The sequence below is a fragment of the Microcebus murinus genome, chromosome 2, assembly GCF_040939455.1.
Source record: "Microcebus murinus isolate Inina chromosome 2, M.murinus_Inina_mat1.0, whole genome shotgun sequence".
Lineage (NCBI taxonomy): Eukaryota > Metazoa > Chordata > Mammalia > Primates > Cheirogaleidae > Microcebus > Microcebus murinus.
The window spans coordinates 89,870,379-89,891,215 of record NC_134105.1 but is presented as its reverse complement, the minus strand read 5'-3'; the positions used below and the strand labels follow the sequence as shown (position 1 = coordinate 89,891,215).

Genomic DNA, 20,837 nt, shown 5'->3' with positions numbered 1-20,837 from the left:
TATCCACACTTCTCAAAAATGTAGATTATTCTTAACTCCACCTCCCCACATCCCAATAATGTTTTATTTCTTTCTCAACTAGCTTCCATTTCCATTTCCCTACCTTCATTAATGTCATCCTAACATCCTAATGGACACTTTTAAAAGCCTTTTTAAAGTCTTATACACATATACAAGAGAGCTAAGTGTTCAGCACAAAGAATGATCACATAGTGGATACACCTGTGAATCTACCACCAAGTTAAGAAATAGAACATTATCAGCTCTGCAGAAGTCGTGTGGTATTTTTCCAATCATTATTTCCTCCTTCCTCCTTAAAGGTAACACCATCCTGACTTCTCATACCATAGATTACTTTTGCCTGTTTTAAACTTTATATAAATGGAAACTTACATCATATACTCTTTCGTGTCTGGCTTCTTTTGCTCAACATTATGTTTGTGCAATGTAGCCATGTTAGTGCATACAGCAGTGGTTTATTTATTGTTATTGCTGTGCAGTACTCCACTGTATGAATATACTGCATTTCATTCATTTTACTGTTAATAGACATTTGAGGTTATTTCCAGTTTGAGACTATTTCAAATAAGTTTCCATGAAGATTCTTGTACTTGTCTTTTTGGTGCATGTGTGCACATTTTTTTTTCATTTGTTTTTAAAGAAGGGAAGCAGTTTGGTTGGGAACACCACAGAACAGGTTGGGGAAATGAAGGCACAATAGTATTTAACCAATTAGGTCAGGCACAGTGTGGCTCACGCCTGTAATCCTAGCACTCTGGGAGGCCAAAGCAGGAGGATTGCTTGAGGTCAGCAGTTTGAAACCAGCCTGATCAAGAGCGAGATCCCGTCTCTACAAAAAATAGAAAAAATTAGCCAGGTGTGGGGCTGCACATGTAGTCCCAGCTGCTGGGGAGGCTGAGGCAGGAGGATCGCTTGTGCCCAGGAGTTTGAGGTTGCCGTCAGCTTGGCTGATGCCAGGGCAACAGAGTGAGACTCTGTTTAAAAAAAAAAAAAATAATCAATTAGGCAAATTTATCATGAGCAACTACTTTCCTTACACAGAGAGGTGTAAGGCATGGGTCCAGCCAAGAGAAGGTACTTGGGGAAGAGATGTATTCTTGTGTGCCGGAATACACGGAGAATGGGAACAGAAACAGACTGTGTAATTAAGTGCAAAACTGCATACGCCCATAGTCTAGTCAACTTTTGGAATCTCTGGGCTAAGACTAGACATTTAATACTAGGGCTGGACTCTCAACTCCTGCTCACCCGTATTCTGAGACTAGAGAGTCACCTGGGGGCAGTGCATGGGGAGAAGAAAGAGGTCTGTGGCTCTGGAGATCGTGTCCACAGATCTGAGGCTTACTTCTGCCAAACTCTCTTCTTCCCTCTGCCTACCACTCCTGACATCAGACTAAAACCTTGGTAAATAGTGAAACTCCAGATGGACCATGCACTTCCTACCCCTACAGATAAATGTGCTGGGAGGGAGAGGGGAGCCAGGGCAGATCCCCCCGGAGCAAGTGGGCTCAGGAGACCCAAATGTCATGTTTGATACCTAAAGTCTGAAGTCTGGGCGTATTTGGAAGTCAAGGAAAGTGAGAAGAGGAAGAAGGAGCTGAAAGGCTGCATTGGGGCTTGGGATTAGAAGGGGTGTGGGGTTAGCTGCAGTGATGATGACAAAATAGTTCCTTAAATTTGTATCACATAACAGTTTATAAAGAGCTTTCCATTTGCAAACTTCACTTCTCTGTGGAGTGGCAGGGCAAGGATTACCCCCGTTTTGCTGATCTGTCCAAGGACAAGACTGGATGGAGGGCAGAGTTAGGACCCTAATCCGCAACTCCAGCCCCTCCTCAGAAGCCCCGAGGGTGAAGGACAAACATGACAAGAGACCTGGAGATGGCCAAGTGGCTAAAACAGTTGCAGGGGGGAGAAGCAGAGGGGTTGGAAAGGTTTGAGGATCTGAAAACTGCTCCGTTCTCGGAGTAGTCGGAAGCCACCTGGAAGGCGGTGACTTGAGTCGCCACAGCGCGTTCGCGGACTCCGGGGTTTGGAAAGTCAGGCTTCCCGGGGCGCCCCACAGAGGGTAGGAGCCAGGTGGCGCCGCCCCTCCCGGACGCGCGTCGGGCGCCCTCGGGCACCCCGCGCCGCCCGCAGAGGGCGAGGGCAGAGCGGCCCGCCCAGGTGCGCCAGGGGTTGGGCCGGAGCCCGGAAGGTACGCTGCCCCGCCCCGAACCTGTCCCCTCGGCCTCCCCCCGCGCGAAAGTGAAAGTGTCGGGACCGCGGAGGTCAAGGATTGGGGGGCGGGGCCGGCGCGGACCCGGGAGCGGGCGCCCGCATCGAGGGGCCATGGATGGGCTCGGCCGCCGCCTCCGAGCCAGCCTGAGACTGAAGCGCGGCCACGGGGGTTAGTCTGGCGGGGTGCGCCGGGGCTGGGGCGCGGGGACGGCGCGGGCACGGGGGAGCGGGCACCAGAGCCGGGGTGGTGCGGGTCCAGGGGAGGGCGGCACGCGGCGGGATCCCGGAGCCTCTGGAGGGGGATTCAAGGGGCTCACGCGGGGATCAGGAGAGCGCGAGCGAGAGCAGGTAGAGGCGAGGAGGGTCAGGCGGGGGCGGGGGCGGGGGCGGGGTCGAGGGACTGCGAAGTGGCCAGGCCTGCGGGGGCGAGGGGGAGGCGCCGGGCAAAGGAAACCGTAGTGGGGCCCCAGGGCCACGTGTCTTTCCATCCAGGAAGCTGTGGTGCAACCGCAGTGTGCCTGAAGCTCCGGGCGCCCTCCGGAGGCGCAGCCTCAGCCCGCGTTGGCCTGCCGCTCCGCCCCACCTGCTGCTCGGAGACTTGGCAGTGGCCTTTGCCCACTTCCTGGGAGGGGGCGCCCCTGCCCCTGCCCCGCAGGTAGCCATGGGCCACAGAAACTGGTCCCCGGAACTCGCACCCAAGGGTGGCCGGGTGCCCTGCAGAGCGTGACCTTGGGCAGAGTTGGGACAGAGCCCGCTCAACTTGACAGTGTGTGACCCAAGCAAGTCACTCTTACCCAGAGCCTCAGCCCCCATCAGTGAAACGGGAAATTCATTCATTCATTCAACAAACTTTTGTTGCCGGTTACCACTAGCTGGTCCTGCGGCTGAGCAGCCGTAACTCTGAGATACTTTGTTTGTCCAGAGGTCCCACCTTCTCAGGAGAAAAGAGAGGATTAGAAAGTGAGCAGGGGTCATTCCCGGGCAGCTTACCCTTTCCAACACTGGCAAGTCAAGAAGCCCAGCTAGCGCCTCTCCTACTCCGAGCCCCAGGGTTGGGGGACTCTAGGGGGTGGTCAGTGCTCCCTTCTCTGAACCGCAGTGACCTTTGAGTGTTATGCTCTTTGTCCCATTCCCAGCCCTTTTACCACCCCCAGCCCTTGCTGTGTCTCTCTAAACACAGGTCTCCAATCTCTGTGCACCATGGGGGAGGTCAGAGACCAGGGGCGGGGGCAGAGGCCTGGGGCTGCTGGGTGCTGGAGCAGAGGTGTTCTCCCTTCTCTGGGGAGCACTGACATGGTCTTTCCTGGTCTTCTCAGACCCTGGGAAGTCTGCGTGGATGATGGGGTCTGTCCCCTAAGGCCCAGAGGAGACGTTCCAGTTGTCCCCACCCACATGGGGGCTGATGATGGTGCCTGTAGGAGCTTCCTAGCACTGGGGAACTAACTGTAAGATGAACAGTCAGGAGTACCTGCCCTGAGCTCTAGCATCTGTCAGTCTCTCTTCATTTTCCACACCATCCTCCACCTTCTTGGGGATTTTCTCCTTGTTCTTTTGCCTTCCTGCCCCCAGGACAGTTGTGCATTAGGGGAGAGAGAGAGACAGAGAGACACAGAGAGAGTGTGTGTGTAATTATCCTGATGGGTAGGAGTGGTGAGGTGATGTTCCTGGGTTGAGAGCAGCTGAGATGGAAAAGGAAGGGCCAGCTTCCTAGGTCAAGTTTCTAGAAGGTCCCCTCATTTATATTCTAGATCAGTAGTCCCCAACCTTTTTGGCACCAGGGACTGGTTTCATAGAACAATGTTTCCACTGACCTGAAGGGGTGGGTATAGGATAGGCGGAGCTCAGGTGGTGATGCCAGTGATGGGGAGTGGCTGTAAATACAGATGACGCTTTGCTTGCTCCACCCCGCCCCTGTCGACCCACCCCCCTCGCCTTCTGCCACCACTGGGCACTCACCTTCTGTGCACCACCAACCCCTTAAGTTTCATGGAAGATGGTTTTTCCGAGGGGGTTGGGGTGGCAGAGCTCTTCCACCTGGTCCCTAACAGGCCACGGACTGGTACTGGTCCTTGGCCCGGAGGTTGGGGACAGGAGTTCTAGATGGTTCTGGGACTCCAGTCAGGTGGCTGTGGGAGCAGCTTCTTGGGGGGAGCAACAAGTATAATCAGACTCCCAACTTCCCTAGAAAAAGTGACTCTCTCCTTAACTAAAACTCAGGATAATAATTCCTTTCTAGGGCACTGGGGATTAAATGAAGATGACTTATAGGAAGCATATGAGGTTTATGGATGTTAATTTCTCTTATGCTTTTCTTTTCTATTGATAGATAACTCCTTTCAAACAGGGGGTGGGCAGAGAAAGTAGTCATTTGCTAAATTTCTTGGACCTCGTCCCAGAAATCTAGTTACTTTTTTTCTCAAGAATATCCAAGTTTTGCCATACTCTTGACTCTCGTGATAAAGCAGGAGAAAATGAGCTGAAAATGCAGCTGAAAGGATTTAGGGAAAAGCATGGTTTCTTGAGGTTCTGGAATGATCAGTGAGAAGATTCTGGTTCTCAGAGCCCTTTGCAAACCTTTGTGAGATGTTTGATGTGGAGTGTAGCCAGAAGACAGGAGCATGGAACAGGGAGCTTTCATAATTCCCATCCCCAACAGGTCTTGTTAATTTTAAATAGCCTCTGAATTACTCTATGACTCAGTTTCCCCATCGGTATCAGGAAGATGTCTGCTGCCCAGACAGGCAGTGAGGATTGTGCAACAAATCTGTGTAGGTTGCAAGTAAGGTGTGGTGATGGCTCTGAGTGTTCTGGTTCACTATGATCACCCCTTCCAGCATCTGGAACTTCCTTATTTACTGTGACTGGGGCTCCTCCAGGAGTCATGGCCTTTTAGTCCCACAAAAGCTAGGTCTAGAGTTCTTAGGAGCACGACAACTGTCTCCCCCAACCCAGCACCGCTTGCTGCTAATTCTTTGCAGGAGTGGCAGACACTGGCCCCAAACCCTTTTGCCACCTGCCTTCTCTCTGAGGCAGCTTCCTGCAAAAGTCTTTCCCTCCTTCCCTTTACATTTACTCATTCATGGGTGTCTGTGAGAAGCCAAGGCAATTTATTGCTATTTTTTCTCTCTTCCCCAGTCTGCAGACACAGCAGTGAGCTAGCAGCTCTGCTTGTAGCTTGTTCAGAAGCATTGACCTGGCCCAACAGGGAGGACAGCTGAGGAGGAGGGGAGGGCGTTAATCACCTGGTTGCTTTCCACTGCCACTGAATGACCTTTAGGCTGCTGGTACAACCAGTCCCCTACACTAGACTAGGGACAGTCTCCTGAGTCAGCGCTTCCTATTTGGGAAGAGGGACTCTCCTAGGACGCAGTGCTGGAGACAGAACTCTCTGCTTTTGCCCAGGTTTGTAATTATTTCTGAAATATCAGGAAGTCTCAGCTCAGAGATGGACTTTGCTCTCTACTTTACCATCAGGCGAAGAGGCTTTGGGTCCATATTATTTCCAGGACTCTCTCTTGCTTGAAGAATTAATCTGTTTGGATAATTATTCATTTTAATTAGAGGAGGGCAGTGGCATCCTAGTTGCAGGGAGAGTTTGGTCCTGTGCTCTCGGTTGGCGTCTTGAAGTCCTGGAAGTTCTGGAATGCAGCAAATGGCCTTGCAAGGGTTTTCAGCTGCTGTTGACCAAGTTGAAAAGTGAAGTTCAGCAGCCAACATTGTAGGGGTACAAGATCCTTGTCCTGAGACTGGTGAGTTTCCAGCACCCACAATCTGATGCGATCAGGCATTCTTCTCTGTCCTGAGATTGTAAGCAAACTCCCTGCACAATCTGCAGCCAGCCCAGAATTCAAAGCCCTTAACCCAGAAGCAGCTGGGCCTTGGAGGTGTTTGCTCATGACCTTTTCTCTCACCACACCCTGGGACTCCTGGGAGGAGCTGAGCTCTGTGCTGCAGTGCCAGGATGCGGCCTCTGTCAGTGCTGGCTTCTGCTGCCTTCCTGGGTCCTGTCACGTCTTTCTTGCTCAACCATGGGGTGCACAGCATGGAAACTGCTCTCCCCTCTTTGGAATACAGCGTGTGGCTTGGCTTCATAGAGTTGTGGCTGGAGACTGAAGCAGCAGGCTTTCTGTAGCCAGTCTGTGTTGCGGGAGAGGGGAGTCCTCCCTGCCCGGAAGGCCCAGAGATGGAAGGACGAGTGGTAGGCCGGGTGCTCAGGATCTTCCGACACCGGCCGCCTTGGCTCCGAGCAGGTCAGGACTGGACTGCCCACTTCCTTGTTTATAGGGTGACCCATTTAGTCAGGGCTGTTTCTTTCTTGAAATGCCCCTTCTTCCTCTTCCTTTATATCTCGACCTCCACATGGTCCCCCATGTGACTGGGCCAGGAGACTTCCCCTGCTGGCTTTTAGAGTTGGTCATGCCCTCTGTAAGGTCACAGTCTCACACCCCTTGGGCCTGTTCTGATTTGTTTAGTAGGAGTTTACTCTCGGGGCACACTGTTCTGGGACTGCCTTGGTCACCCTGCCGGTAGGCAGAGTCTCGTGGTTCCTTGGGGCCTAGGGCCTGCATGTGGCCTCTCCAGTACATTTCCTTGGCTTCCACATCAGTGGTTTCTTTCTTCCTCCTCTTGGGTCCCCATGGTTTCCAGTCTCCCAGCTTAGGTGTGGAAACTGCCCAACTGGCTCTGACCCTATTCCGTGGCCAGGGGTGCTGGCCAGGCTCCAGGTATCTCAGCATGGAAGTCACCTAGATTCTCACAGGCTCCACTCTGGGAATGGATCAATGAGCTTCTGAAGTGCCCTGGTGTCTCCGTTTCAGGACCTCCCCAGGACAATCCGGGGGAAGCTGTAAAGGAACCGGAAAGAGCCCAGGAGTACTCCCTGCTCAACTTTGCTGGAGGCCAGCACTTCTTTGAATACCTTGTTGTGGTTTCTCTAAAAAAAAAGCATTTAGGGGATGATTATGAGCCCACGATCACCTACCAGTTTCCCAAGGTAAGTACTGGGGCAGGGGGAGACAGGACTGGGGTGTTTGAAAGGTGGTGGTGGTGGTGGAGTTCCATCTCCTTCTGCCCACGCGGCCAGGGCTTGCGTCTGGAGCCGCGCTGAGCTGGGGCTCACTGCTCTCCATTTCCTTCTTAGCTCAGCCCTAGTTCTGTTGTTATCACCCACAGAATCTAGGTCTGACTTCTTTGTGAGGGCCTGACCTAAGCTTCCTAGCAGGGAAAATAGGCTAGTTCTTTTGTCCCTTTTGGGACCTCCTAGTTCTCCCAAATTCCATCTTCAGTCGCCCTTCTCTGTAGAGAAGCTTACCTTCTGCCAGACCTCCCAGGAGTCCCCTGCATGGGTTATGTGGGAAGGACAGGGTGGGGCCGGCACATGGCCGGTGGGCAGGCACAGCTCTCTGTCCCAGCCCAAGCATCACACTCTTCCTTGTCTCATCCTGTGTGGGGTGAGGGTGGGAATAGGACATGCTTCTTGTTAACCCTTCTCATTAGCAGGCGTGGCAACTGAGCTGGCCGCTTCTCTTCTCTGATGTGGCATCTCTCTGACTTTGTCTTCCCAGAGGGCTAGGTCATCTCAGGGCCTCTCTGCATTCAGCGTGGCCCTGACCTCCTTTCTGACTATGTAGATCCTCCGGCTACTGAAGTGCAACCCAAGTTCATGTCGACTTGGCCCAGGGTGGGCTGTCTCAGCTTTGGGGTGGTTGCGGTCAGACTCAGAATGCAGACTGTGCAGAGTGACAGCCAGAGACACCTGCTCGCCCTCCTTCTACCAGTGGAAAAACTCAGACTGCTTTCAAGCCTCAAAAGAAGCCCACCAGCCCTCAATCCCTCCCTCCTGCCCTTGTGCCCACCCCCACAGTCTACTTGTCTCTTTGTCTTTTTCTTATAGCGGGAGAACCTGCTTCGGGGCCAGCAGGAGGAGGAGGAGAGGCTGCTTAAAGCCATCCCCTTGTTCTGCTTCCCAGATGGGAATGAGTGGGTGCCACTCACCGAGTACCCCAGGTAAGTACTCAGCCCTGGGACAGGGGTGTCTGACTCGGGGAGAAGGGACAAGTGTGGGCCATGTGGCTCCTGTGGCCTCCTCATCTGCTGCACATGCTGACTTCCTGCCAGGGAGTGCAGTTGATTCATTTATAAACATCCTGCCTGGGGGTTCTCAAGGCCAAGGATATTCGCTATCAGTGTGACCAGTCACCTCTGTTCAAATAAGGGTGGGATTCTCCTACCTGTCCTAGGAGGTAGTCAGTGCTTTTGACTCTGCCATTGGCAGGAGCTGGGCTCCGCAGAAGGCCTGTGGCCCCTTACAGCATGAGCTCTGGAATTTGACTGCCTGAGTTTGAATTTTGGCTCCACCACCATTTGAGTTGCATGACCTTGGAAAAGAAACACCCTTTTATAGGTTCAGTTCCTTCATCTTTAAGGTGGGAATAATAATGGAACTTACCTCAAAGAGTTGTTTTGAGAATTAAATGAGATGATGCATTTAGGGCTTGACACCAAGGGCTTAATAAATGACTGGTGTTACTGTGATTAATCAGCAGCTCCCCTTTGCTCTCCTCTCTAGCCCTCTCATGCCGACTGCCTTCCTGTTTAGAATCCAGTGAGCAAAATGCAAACCAAGCCTGTCTGCTCTTTCTTAGGGAGACCTTCTCCTTCGTTCTGACCAATGTGGATGGGAGCAGAAAGATTGGATACTGCAGGCGCCTCTTGGTCTGTGCAGCTCAGAACTGCCCCTTCCTCTCTGCAGCCTGCTCAGCTCCACAGCTGGGCTTACTCAAGCCTCAGTTGCAAAAGCCCAGGCTCCTTGGCAGCAGTATTTGTAGAGAGCACAGCCCTGCGCCTGCTGCCATGTTAGTGCCCCTTCTGTAACCCTGCGAGAATGAAGACCTGACCAATGCCCCTCCTGGCCCGCCTGGGGGACCTATGCCGGCCATGCTCTGGGCTGTGCTCTCCCCAGCTTTCAATAGCTCTCCTCTGTGTGAGAGGCTCCAACTGCTGCTCCTCATGCCTTCTCTATCCAGGCCTGCTTGCCTTGGCCCCTGGAGCCTCCCAGAGCAGAGGCTGCGATTTGGACAGTTAGGTTCAAATCTTAGGTCTCAGGAGGATTCTCCAAGTTCCCTTTGTAGTGCTTTCCTCCCTGGCCATTTCCTCATCTCTGAGACACACTTGCTTTCCTCTCTGCTGACCCCAGGTTGTGATGGTACTGAAAGCAGCAGTGCTTACCCCTGAGCCCTTTCAGAGCCCTCAAGGACTCTTCTTTTGACCTTGGTGGCCGCTCTGACCTCCCTGCAGCCTGTCCCATGAATGGAGCCTCTGCATAGCCAGGCCTTTCTCCATCTGGCCTGCCATTCACCATTACGCCCCCCATCCCCCAGCCTTGTGCCCCACCAGCCCCCATTGAGGGAAGTCCCTGGGGAGGCTGCAGCGCTGAAGGCACCTCTCTGCCCCTCCCCAGCCCGCCGGCCCTGGCCCTCGCCTTCCCAAAGTGTACTGCATCATCAGCTGCATCGGCTGCTTCGGCTTGTTCTCCAAGGTAGGGGTGGAACGGGATTCCTCAGAGCCTGCTAGGCCTGTTCAGCTTCCGGGTTCTGCCTGGCTGCCTGCCCTGCCTGTGCAACCTGAGCCCTTAGTGGAGCTCTTCCCCTGCAGCCAGGGTCAGCATCAAGGCACACTTGGGGAAGCTGAGGCAAAGAAGAGGTTGGACTTGACTTGATTTTAGGGAAAAGTGGAAACTGAATCTAGGGGACTGGATCCCTTGCAGAGAGAGCCACTGTTCCCACTCTAGCTGAGGGAGAAGGCATCGAAGCAGGACAGGGGGAAGGAGTGCTCTGCCCTGAGTTTCAGTTTCCTCGTCGGCCAAGTGGATATAATGATCCCTACCCTTCCTATCTCACTGGCTGGTGTGAGGCTCAAATGAGCTGATATGTTAGAAGTTTCTATAAAATGCAGAGCACTAAACAAATATGAAGACAGTCATTATACACTAGGGGACCTGAGATTCCCTCTGACTCCTTCGAGGGTAGGGGAGCAGCCGAGGTCCCCAGTACTTCTGCTGGAGCTAATTTGAGTGCCAGGACACCCGAGTCAGGACCTGAGAGCATGGACAGGGCCTGCCGTGGTGGCCAGAAAGGGCTTCATTGTGCTCTGCCTCCAGCAGGACCCTTGGAGGAGGGGAGGAGGAAACTGTCATCCTTTGCTTGGGCAGAGCAGTGTTCGAGGCGTGGGGGCTGGCCCTGGCCCTGGGAGTCTCGAGGACAGAATGGCACCAAGAGGCTTTGCCTTCTAGGCTTCCACTTCAACCAGCACAAATGAACTTGGCACCATTGTGGATGATGAGTTTCCTCTGGTGTGACTTTGTCGGGGACATAGTTTTATGTTGGTGTTAAGAGAAGGGAGGAATATGGATTGGTAGAGAGAGAATGCAGCGAAGAAGGCCAGGAAGAAGCAGGTCTCGTGCGGGAGATAAACAGCAGGCTATTTAGCCTGAGAGCAGTCTCTGCCAGGGAGGGAGAGGAGCAGTTGGTGGAGGGGCCTAGAAGACACATGAGAATTAGCTGAACCAGCGTGAGAACCTTATGATGTTCAGGGGCACATGGGGTCTCTGCTGCTCACCCAGTAGCATTCCTTTGAGCCATGCCTCCTGTGGGTCCTTTTCCCTGCAGATCCTGGATGAAGTGGAGAAGAGGCATCAGATCTCCATGGCTGTCATCTACCCGTTCATGCAGGGCCTCCGAGAGGCGGCCTTCCCTGCTCCTGGGAAGACTGTCACCCTTAAGAGCTTCATCCCGGACTCGGGCACTGAGGTGTGTTAGCAAAAAAGGCAAGATCCTTCCTGGCTGGAGAGGGTGGGCTTCTTTGGCACCTCTCACCACTGTTCTTCCATTGACCAGGTTAAAGTGCAGAGAAACTGAGCCCAGGTGGGCTGGGCTTGGCTAGAATGATTGGCAGAGCTGAAAATCAAGCCCCAATAGTCTTTATATTTTTTAAAATTATTATTATTATTTTTATTTTAGCGTATTATGGGGGTACAAGTGTTAAGGTTACTTATATTGCCCATTCTCCCCTCCCCCCTCGAGTAAGAGCTTCAAGCATGTCCATCCCCCAAATGTTGCACATCTTACTCATTGTGGTTGTATATACCCATCCCTTCCCCCTCCCACCCTCCCGACACACAATAAATGTTACTCCTATATGTCCACTTAGGTGTTGATCCGTTAATACCAATTTGCTGGTGAGTACATGTGGTGCTGGTTTTTCCACTGGCTTTTCACTTAGTAGAATGGATTCCAGCTGTATCCAGGAATATACAAGAGGCGCTATATCACCATTGTTTCTTAAAGCTGAGTAGTATTCCATGGTATACATATACCACATTTTATTAATCCACTCATGAATTGATGAAGCCCCAATCTTCTGATACTTGTAACCTGATACCCCCAAGCACCTAGTTACTGCTCAAGCCACCTTGACTTTTATATATAATAAATAAACTGTAAGTTGAGGCTTTTGGTACTAGAAAGAACTTTGCCCCCAGCACCCAACATGTCACTTGCCTTTATTCTCCAGTGTCTGTCCTCTATCTCTACATCATAGCCTCCATCTATTTCTTATCATCTGTCCCCACCCTTGGGTCCCCACCTAAGCCACAGGGGGCTGCCGTTGTTGTAAGGCACCAAGCTGACTGAGGCAGCAAATGGAACATTGTTCTACAAATTGCAGTTCCTGACCCAGGAACTCTGAATAGTCTGCGTGCTCCTCTGCAGCTTGGCTTCCTCATGGGAAGATGTTTACTTTAAAAATAAGTACCCAATGCTTGCTGTGTGCTAAGCTATACTATTTTCTGGGTATGCAGTTGTGACCAAAGTGAATGATCCCTGACCTCATGGAGCTAAAAGGCCAGTAGGAATGACAGACATTAAATAAGTAAACATACCAGTTCATATATAATTATGAATTATACAACTGTGTTGAAAGAAAAAGCCAGGGTGCTACATGAGAAAAAAGATGGTATTAGGTGGCCAGGGAGGGCCTCTGGGACCTGAGGGAGGGTAAGAAAGAAGGGAGCAGAGCAACGCTGGGGAGTGCTCAGCATGAGCGGTGCTGCGGTTGGGAAAGTGGAACAGAAGTGGGTGTAGGGAAGCATGGGGAGAGGTGGGGGGGACTATGTTCTGGGAGGTGAGGGAGGGAGGGAGCAGGACCTATGGGCCATGCTCAAAATTATACCTGTGCTGTTCTCGGAAAGCCATCGATGGGATTTTAGTGGGGGAGCAAGACAGGATGAGGTTCACTCCTGGGCAGAGAAGCAGTAGAGCCTGGTAGAGCCCAGCACTCCCGGGCCTGCGTGATCTTGCAGTGTAGTGACACCCTCCCTCTGTCTCTCTCTGTTTTCCCCACAGTTCATTTCACTGACACGGCCCCTGGACTCCCACCTAGAACACGTGGATTTTAGTTCTCTGTTGCGCTGTCTCAGTTTTGAACAGATACTTCAGATCTTTGCCTCTGCGGTGCTGGAGAGAAAAATCATCTTCCTGGCACAGGGTCTCAGGTGGGCCCCGCTGCTGAATGGCTCACTTGGACTGGCTGGCATCCCCGAGTTCCAGGGAAGAGACTGAGGCTCTCCAAGGAAATTGGGCTGTAGGGCCCTTGTCCCCACCCTCCTGCTTCCAGCTCCTCCATCTGCAGCTTAAGCCTAGAGAAACAGCCTCCCCTGCCTCCAAACTGCTGCCTGGGCCTGAAGAAGTTTCCTGATCTAGTCTGAGAAGAGCAGGAAAGACAGCCCGGGCAGACCAGTTAGGGTGGATGCAGACATGATTCTGCCCTTGCAAGGCTGAGGGAGGGGAGGAGGGTGGAGAACAGGGCAGGAAGGCAGATAATAGCATGAAGGTTAGGCCCATCTATCCATTTATTTACTCATTCAACAAACATTTATTGTGTGCCAACTGTTTGCCAGGTGCCAAGCATTGGGAAGATACAAACGAAGCAATGGTCCTTGATCTTAAGGTGATGCAAACTGTATTGTAGCAGAATGAGGTTCAAATCTTGTTCTTCCACTTTTAACTATGATGTTTCCCTTGAGTTAGTTTCTTAACTTCTTGAAGTCATGATCTCGTTATCTGTAAAATGGAACTAATGATTGTACTTAGCTCATAAAGTCATGGTGGGAATTGAATGAAATAATGCACATCGGGTGGCTAGCACCCTGCCAGGCATATTAGTAAGTGCTAGTTGCTATCTGTAGGAACTTCACAGTTGAGTATATCCCTGTGTATAGTCGAAGCAGGATACTGTCATGTCTTGGCCTCTACCTCTGAGGGGCTTCAAGTCTGAGAAAGACATGGTGAGATGTGACAGAATGGAGAAGAAAAAAAATCATGAAACAGTTAGGTGTGAAGCTTGTATTCATATCTGCAGAAGGAGAGAACTAATGATATTGGGCAGACAACCCTGGTTCTTTTAGGGAAGAAGAAAAAGATGTTAGGGACTCAAATAACAGAAGTCAGAGGGGCATGCGAATGGCATGGGTTTCAGAGAAAGGAACCCTGGGTAGGGAACAGGGTCTGTGTGTTGAAAATTCTACAAAAATCAGTGATAACCAAAAAGGAACAAGTTGTAGGATAATCCTTACGGGAAGTGGCATAATCTTTTGCTTTGGAAATAGCTCTTCCACTCCCAGTCCTGTATGGAAACCAGAAATTTCCGCGTGGCTGGAGCTAGGTTCTGGCCCTTCCCCCTCAGATGAGAGTTTGGGACGTGAAGGTTGGGAGGATTCACCTCTCAGGCGCTAGCTTTCTCCAGGGAAATCCCAGCACTCCCCACTTCCTTCCCATTGAGTTTGTCAGATCCCTGAAGCTCACGTAGGGTGGGGACTTCCAGGCAGTCTAAGCCTTGGCCAGATTCTCAGAGACTCAATCTTGCTAACTCAGGAAGTGCTAGCTTGATACCAAGAATTGAAACGACGATTCCCGCTTCTGTTTTTGTTGGCCTTGGCTTTGGGGCAATTTGGCTGGAGAAGTGAAGAGCCAGGAAAGCTGGTGGAGGACAGAGTGGGGCTGTGTGTGTGGCAGGGTGGGGAGTGGGGCCGAGCTGTGACCTGGGCAGCAATGAGAGGGGGAATGCCTCACTGGAAAGGCTGGAGGAGCTACCTCCATGGGACTTTCCATGTAGGGATTGCTGGGCAGAGATTCCTGGAACCTCAGAATTTCCCAAGTTAACTCAGGCACCAACCTGGTAATATTTAATAAGCTTGAGTGGCCAGAGAGAGCCATGTGAGGTAAGGGCTGGGGATGAGGACGGCTGGACATGAGAAAAAAAGGCTTTGCCTCTCCACTGAGCCCCCTGTGTTTACACATTGCCTCTTCACTACACTGTGAGTTCTTTAAAAGCAGGGTCAGCGTCTCCCCGTCTCCCGGTATCCACATCCTTAGCGCAGTTGTGAGCACAGAGTAGGGGCTCCATCACTTACCTGCTTGCATGAAGGCCACTCTTCCCTCCCTTCTTTGGGGTCACTTTTATTTTTGGCCAGTGGCGAGTTGAAGAAGACTCACTGGGAAAAGAATGGTCAAATAGAGGTGCCTTTCTTGGTTAGTGGGGTCTCAGCCTCTCCTGGTTTCTGTCCCGCCCCTCCCAGCAATGCGCAGTTGCAAGCTCTGTGGCCGCCTTGGCACCCAGACTTGCCCTTTTGCACGGCACAGGCGGCACCGCAGTAGCTGCTGCGGGTGGTGGGCTGGAGGGGTGGAGGGGCGGAGGTGCAGGGGCCTCTCTGACTCTCGTTCTCCTCTGCGCCAGCACCCTGTCTCAGTGCATCCACGCTGCTGCCGCGCTGCTCTACCCCTTCAGCTGGGCACATACCTACATCCCTGTTGTCCCCGAGAGCCTTCTGGCCACCGTTTGCTGCCCCACTCCCTTCATGGTTGGAGTACAAATGCGCTTTCAGCAGGAGGTCATGGACAGCCCCATGGAAGAGGTATGATGCTGCAAGCAGAGGGAGTGCTTTGGAGTCAGGCAGGTTTGGACTCAGCTCCCAGCTCTGCTGTGAACAGCTGTGTGATTAGGGGCAAGTTACCTAGCCTCGTTAAGCCTGAGCTTCCTCATTTGTAAAATGGGGATAACAATGTTCAGTTCTTAAGGATAGTGGGGGAAATAATGTGCATAAAGCTCCTAACCTGATGCCTGGCACATAGTTGATGCTCAATTAGGGCTGGCTCCTTTTCCTGAAGGCTTTCCCGTTAGACTTAAGGGGCAGCTCCTGGCTTATCTAGGGGTCATCAGATTGTCCTCTGCCAGCTAGCCCTAATGAGCCATCTCTGGGGTGTCCCATCTCACCCAAATGGATGACACAGCCGGTCTATATCACACACACCCCACTGGAATTTGTTTAGATTCCATGTCAGTGAGCTAACATAACCCTCCTGCAACCTAAGAGTCCTGGAAATGCAGATTTTTGCAGCAAAAGCCATCGTTCTGAATAGCTCAGAGCTCAGTTGGCTAATGAGAATGCAGGACCCAATCCCCTTTGATTTTATTAGTTTCTTATTTCTTATTCTTGGCAGTGCCTCAAACACACCAGAGGCCTTGGTTGTGAAAATGGGCATTAACAGCACAAATCTATCCCCAGTGTTGGAAAAACAACTCAAAACTCGTGCTCTGCTTTCAGTTGTCAGTGGGAACTCTCAAAGGACAGCATGTTGCTGTATCGTAAGCCAGAAGAGGTACTTGGGAATATCTGCCCTGGCTAACCATTGACTCACTCCGTGCAGAGAAAGAGCTTACCGAGGGGAGAGGCAGGGTCTGGAAGTTAGCTATGAAGAGGCACAGAGCCAGCCCTACTGGAAGGGTTTCCCCATTTTACATAAGAGATAACTGAGGTCCAGGGAACTCAACTGACTTATCCAGAGCCACACAGGCAACAGGGAAACGTAGCATAGATAAAACCTAAGCCCCTCTTATAGAAAGCATTGCTGGGAAGTAATGAAACAGGCTGCATTTCCCTTCTTTGCTTCCTCAGTCTGCCCACCCTTCCTCAAGACTGCTGAGTACACATGACCTTTCAACCAGCATTAGCCTTGTGACTAACTTGGGACAGAGTATTAGCCCCGTGTTTAGCAATAAATGTCCCAACCTCACAAGTTATGAAACTTCCTGACTCTGCAGCTCCAGCTCCTCAGAAGCTGTGGCTCCACCCCTGGTGGCCAGACTCCGGCTCCCACTATCCAAGAGCCTTGGCCTATTTTATTCCAAAGCAACTGCTCTGTGAAATGGGCAGGGGGTGTGGAAGGGGAGGGCCACGTGGCTGGGGGGGGGGTGGGTTTTGGGGGGATCCCCTGACTTCCCATATAAGGTCTCTTGAAGGGATTACTCTACAGACAATAATATGCCCAAATACTGGAACAACCTTGCAAAATGAAATTCTTCGTACACACTCTTTCCCCCAGTAGCCTTTCCTGCATGAAGCCATCTGAGCCCATGTATACAAGTTGTTTTCAGGCCTGGACTAGTCCAATTTTCCTCCCCTGATGATGCATAATTACAGTGCATGCTGTTTTTTGGCATACTTTCCAGTCTCTCTCTTTTCTTGTGTTTGGGAGAAGGGAACATGGAGGGTTCATTCACCCTATTGTCAAGACAAAGGGTCACAAACTAAAAATAAGACCAGCAGGCATTTAAATGACCAACACTGACTGGATTTGGGAGATTATAGTAAACTGGTGAGCACATACCCTGTCTAAAGGGAGCAGCTGCTACTCAGTTCTATCCGAAAGTTGCCCTTTAGAAATGGGGACCAGGACCAGTGTTAGAACTCTGACTTTTCAGGAGAAGCCAGAAATCCAATTTTTTTTTTTTTTTTTTTTTTGAGACAGAGTCTTGCTCTGTTGCCCTGGCTAGAGTGCTGTGGTATCATCATAGCTCACTGCAACCTCAAACTCCTGGGCTCAAGTGATCCTCCTGCTTCAGCCTCCTGAGTAGCTGCTGGGACTATAGGTGTGCGCCACCACGCCTGAGTAATTTTTCTATTTTTTGTAGAGACAGGGTCTCAGGCTGGCGAAAATCCAAATTTTGTGTGAAATATTCCAATTTAAACATTGGAAACAAATCCAATTATTTAAAAAAACACTCTGAAGATGAAAGAAATAGATCTGCTCATGGAAATCAGTCAGCAGAATGCCTCTTTGTAATCTCTGGTCTAGACTGAAGGCCACTCAGGCAGCGATGGAGCTAGTACTGGAACTCAGGTCCTCCAAGTTCCAACCCTGTGCTTATCTCACCCACCTAGACACATGGTTTCCTCACTTTCTTTCCTTCCCTCTTCCTGTTGATCCTGGGCTCATTTTCTTCCCTTGCCGAGTTTCCTGGTGGAAGCCCAAAGCTCTGAGTTTTTTCTGTAGAATTCCAGGCAAATGTACATAAAATTGTTACAAGCATTAAAAAAAATCAAACGGCACTAGTCTTTGTCCCATATGGCAGGGGTTGTAGAGAGAGGAATGTAGTCCCAATCTAGGTTTGGAAACAAACTGGTCTTGTTAGCAGTGTGACTTAACTCAGGCAACTTAACTTCTTTGGATGTTTCCTCACCTACAAAATGGAGGCGGTATCTGTGTGCTTCACAGGACTGTTGTGAGGATTAAATGAGATGAAATGGGTAAAACACTCATGTGTGCCATGTACTAAATGCTCCACATATACAAGCAATTTCTGCAGTCAATGTTTTACTAAGGGAGCGACTGGCTGTGGCTTCCCATATTGTATTCCTCTTCCACGTTAGCTCTTTCTCCTACCTTCCTACACACACACCCACACCCTTTCCCCAGGAAGGGAACTGAGATTTCCAGAAGGGAATGGTGAGGAAGGAGAATGCCAGACAGGAAATGAGAGTTGATGTTGATTTTGTTACTGTGTGGGCTGAAAAAGGTACAGCCACAGGCAGAAATGGAGATGGCAAGTCCTCCTGAGGTCTATGAGAAAAGGGAAAGAGAAAAAGCCATTCTATAATATCTTTATTTCAGGTCCTGCTGGTGAATCTTTGTGAAGGAACTTTCTTATTGTCGGTAAGTGTCTGGGTTCCCCTGCAGGCCCACCACTAACTCAAGCACTGTAGTCTCATCATGCTCCATTTATTTCAACATTAAGTACTTTTATTGAGTGAGAACCCGTGCTAACAAAATTTTTCTTTCAAGGAGCACATAGATACAGGGGACTTCACTGCAAGGCAGTCAGTGTTAGTGCATTTCGAGCAGGGGGTATAAACCAAGTACCACAGGATTCGAGGGGCGCTCACTAATGTTTACAGTCAAACTGAAGACCAAGAAACAGCTTCTGTTGTTTCTCTACTATGTGGTGGATAATTTGGGGGTAGAGTGGGGTATAGAATTCATGTCCTTCTCATGCTCTTTTACCAACCTCCTGCACTCCATACCTCCTTCCTGCTTTATCACTGAGCTAACCCTGTCCTCTCCTAGGTCGGTGATGAAAAAGACATCCTACCACCAAAGCTTCAGGAGGACATCTTGGGCTCTCTTGGTCGGGGGATTGATGAGTTAAAGAGTAAGTCCTAGGCCCCTCTTATTTGGGGTTTCTCCAGGTAGATCGAGGATATGATTCTCAACTATTTCCTTCCAGAACTAAAATGAACTCGCTCAGCAGTCCAGGCCAGTCCCAGAGGCCTACATTTCAGGGGAAGTTTGAGTATGGGATTTTATTCTTCCTCAGCAATGGCAGAGAACACATAACCAGGCTTCCATTTCAATCAGTCAGTGATCACGAACCCTACCCCATAGATTTCCCCAGGAGCTTTCAGCTTGCAATGAAAGCCATACTTGGAGGTTGAGTTTAGGTAGTTTCATCCTTCTGCTATCCTCTCAGATGGACTTTATATGTCCCCTGCAGCTTCAGAAGAAATCAACGAGCATGTTTCAGGCCCCTTTGTGCAGTTCTTTGTCAAAACCGTGGGCCACTATGCTTCCTATATCAAGCGGGAGGCAAATGGGCAAGGCCACTTCCAAGAACGGTCCTTCTGTAAGGCTCTGACCTCCAAGACCAACCGCCGATTTGTGAAGAAATTTGTGAAGACACAGCTCTTCTCCCTCTTCATCCAGGAAGCCGAGAAGAGCAAGAATCCCCCTGAAGGTACAGCGACAGCCCCCACTGTTCTAGGTCCAGAGATGGTTACCTCTAGGATGCAGAGGAGAGGAGGAAAGAGTATTTCTCATAGAGGCTCACAAAATAGCTATAATTTTATTAATGGGTTGCAATGAAGTAACATGAAACCTAAGAAAATATCTCATGGGCTGATATTATGTAGAAGTTGTTCCATTTATCAGGCAGCAGGACCAGGCCCTTTTATCTTTGTTTGAATCTAGAGCTAATTTCTGCTAATTACCCTCTTGTTTGTGGGACCCTTTTTGAGCCAAACAAATACTGGGCAATCGAGGCAGGGAAGGTCATGTGTGTGGGGGTGGGGTTGGGGGTAAAGGAGCGTGGGGAGCAGAAATTTCTGGTCAATTCTCCTGAGCTCATCATAGTCTGCCTGACCAGATTAGATGCCTCTAACACCTGTATCTGAACCCACAGGCTATTTCCAACAGAAAATACTTGAATATGAGGAACAGAAGAAACAGAAGAAACCCAGGGAAAAGACTGTGAAATAAGAGCTGTGTGAACAAGAGAGACTAGACCTACTGGTCAGTGCTGGACTTCAGCCCCTGCCAGAGTGGTAGGATCAGGGAAGCTCTCAGCCCCCAGAATCCACAGCCTCCTTCCAAGTCCACCATCCAGGTCTTGCTTCAAACTAGTGACTGAGTTTGGTATTCCTGGTATCGCCTTTTTCAGGACTTTGGAGGGCTCTGACTCCATGCTCACAGAACTGGGCCCAGAGCTGCATTTTTTTGCGGAGGTATCACAGAGCCGGAAACAGTAGTACAGGTGTTGTAGACACTTGGTTAAAAGTTGTTGCCACTGCCCTGTCTTGGGGACCGCCATTACAAAAATCTTCAACAGAGAACAGAGTTGTGACCCAAAGGCTTAGGCCCTCCACAAAAAAAAGGTCTGTGGACATGTGAGGATGAGAGTAAAGAGGAAAATCTTATTGCTTATGTGTGTGTCTTTGGCTTCCACTATGGGGGGAGAACCAGGAAAATGGGGCAATAAACATGAGAATAGAGTGGACGGATGAGAAGTGGAGGCCCTGGTCATGGTGGCCCTGAACCTGAGGCTGTGTTTGGAGTGGTAGAATCATTGAGGTTAGCAGTTCCACTTCTTCTAACAGGAAGGGTAAGAGATATTGGTAAAGGCAGCAACAGCACTGGACAATGGGCAGCAGAGTCCTTGGATCTAGTCAGGTTTGCTTTCCAGAATCCTGGGAGGAGAGGCTGCAATTCAGAGGGAAGCAGCTGCAGTCTAGGGCAGCTCAAGGGTAGGAATTTCAGTCAACAAAAGCCAGTGAAGAACGCTATTTGGTTTCCATAAGTAGGTCTGTTCGTCCATCACTTCATTTGGACTGGTCCTTCAGTCTTAGACTTTCTACCTCCAACTGGTCTTTGAGAAGCACAGTTCAGTTCTTTAGCTAAAGGTGGAGGGATGCTTGCATAGATATTTTTCCT

The 20,837-nt window shown here is 50.5% G+C and overlaps 1 protein-coding gene across 2 annotated transcripts; it reads left to right on the top strand.

The window, feature by feature from the left end:
- Window positions 1–2,246: 2,246 nt before the first annotated feature.
- Window positions 2,247–20,330, top strand: DENND2D (DENN domain containing 2D). Of its 2 annotated transcripts, none has more exons than XM_012751682.2 (12): window positions 2,247–2,410; window positions 7,059–7,234; window positions 8,135–8,247; window positions 8,886–8,955; window positions 9,701–9,778; window positions 10,908–11,048; window positions 12,642–12,790; window positions 15,031–15,208; window positions 18,246–18,287; window positions 18,699–18,783; window positions 19,126–19,365; window positions 19,810–20,330. In XM_012751682.2, exons 1-12 carry the CDS (start codon window positions 2,353–2,355, stop codon window positions 19,884–19,886), a joined length of 1,407 nt encoding a protein of 468 aa, XP_012607136.2. In that variant the 5' UTR covers window positions 2,247–2,352; the 3' UTR covers window positions 19,887–20,330. The 2 variants fall into 2 exon arrangements, with proteins under 2 accessions (XP_012607136.2, XP_075856083.1); XM_075999968.1 differs by lacking the exon at window positions 2,247–2,410 and adding an exon at window positions 5,336–6,491.
- Window positions 20,331–20,837: the final 507 nt, after the last annotated feature.

Coding starts and splice junctions, on each gene's coding strand:
- DENND2D (XM_075999968.1), top strand. CDS start 6,425: ATGGAAGGACGAGTGGTAGGCCGGGTGCTCAGGATCTTCCGACACCGG. Junction 6,492..7,058: donor GCCGCCTTGGCTCCGAGCAG/GTCAGGACTGGA, acceptor TCTCCGTTTCAG/GACCTCCCCAGGACAATCCG. Junction 15,209..18,245: donor TGGACAGCCCCATGGAAGAG/GTATGATGCTGC, acceptor TCTTTATTTCAG/GTCCTGCTGGTGAATCTTTG.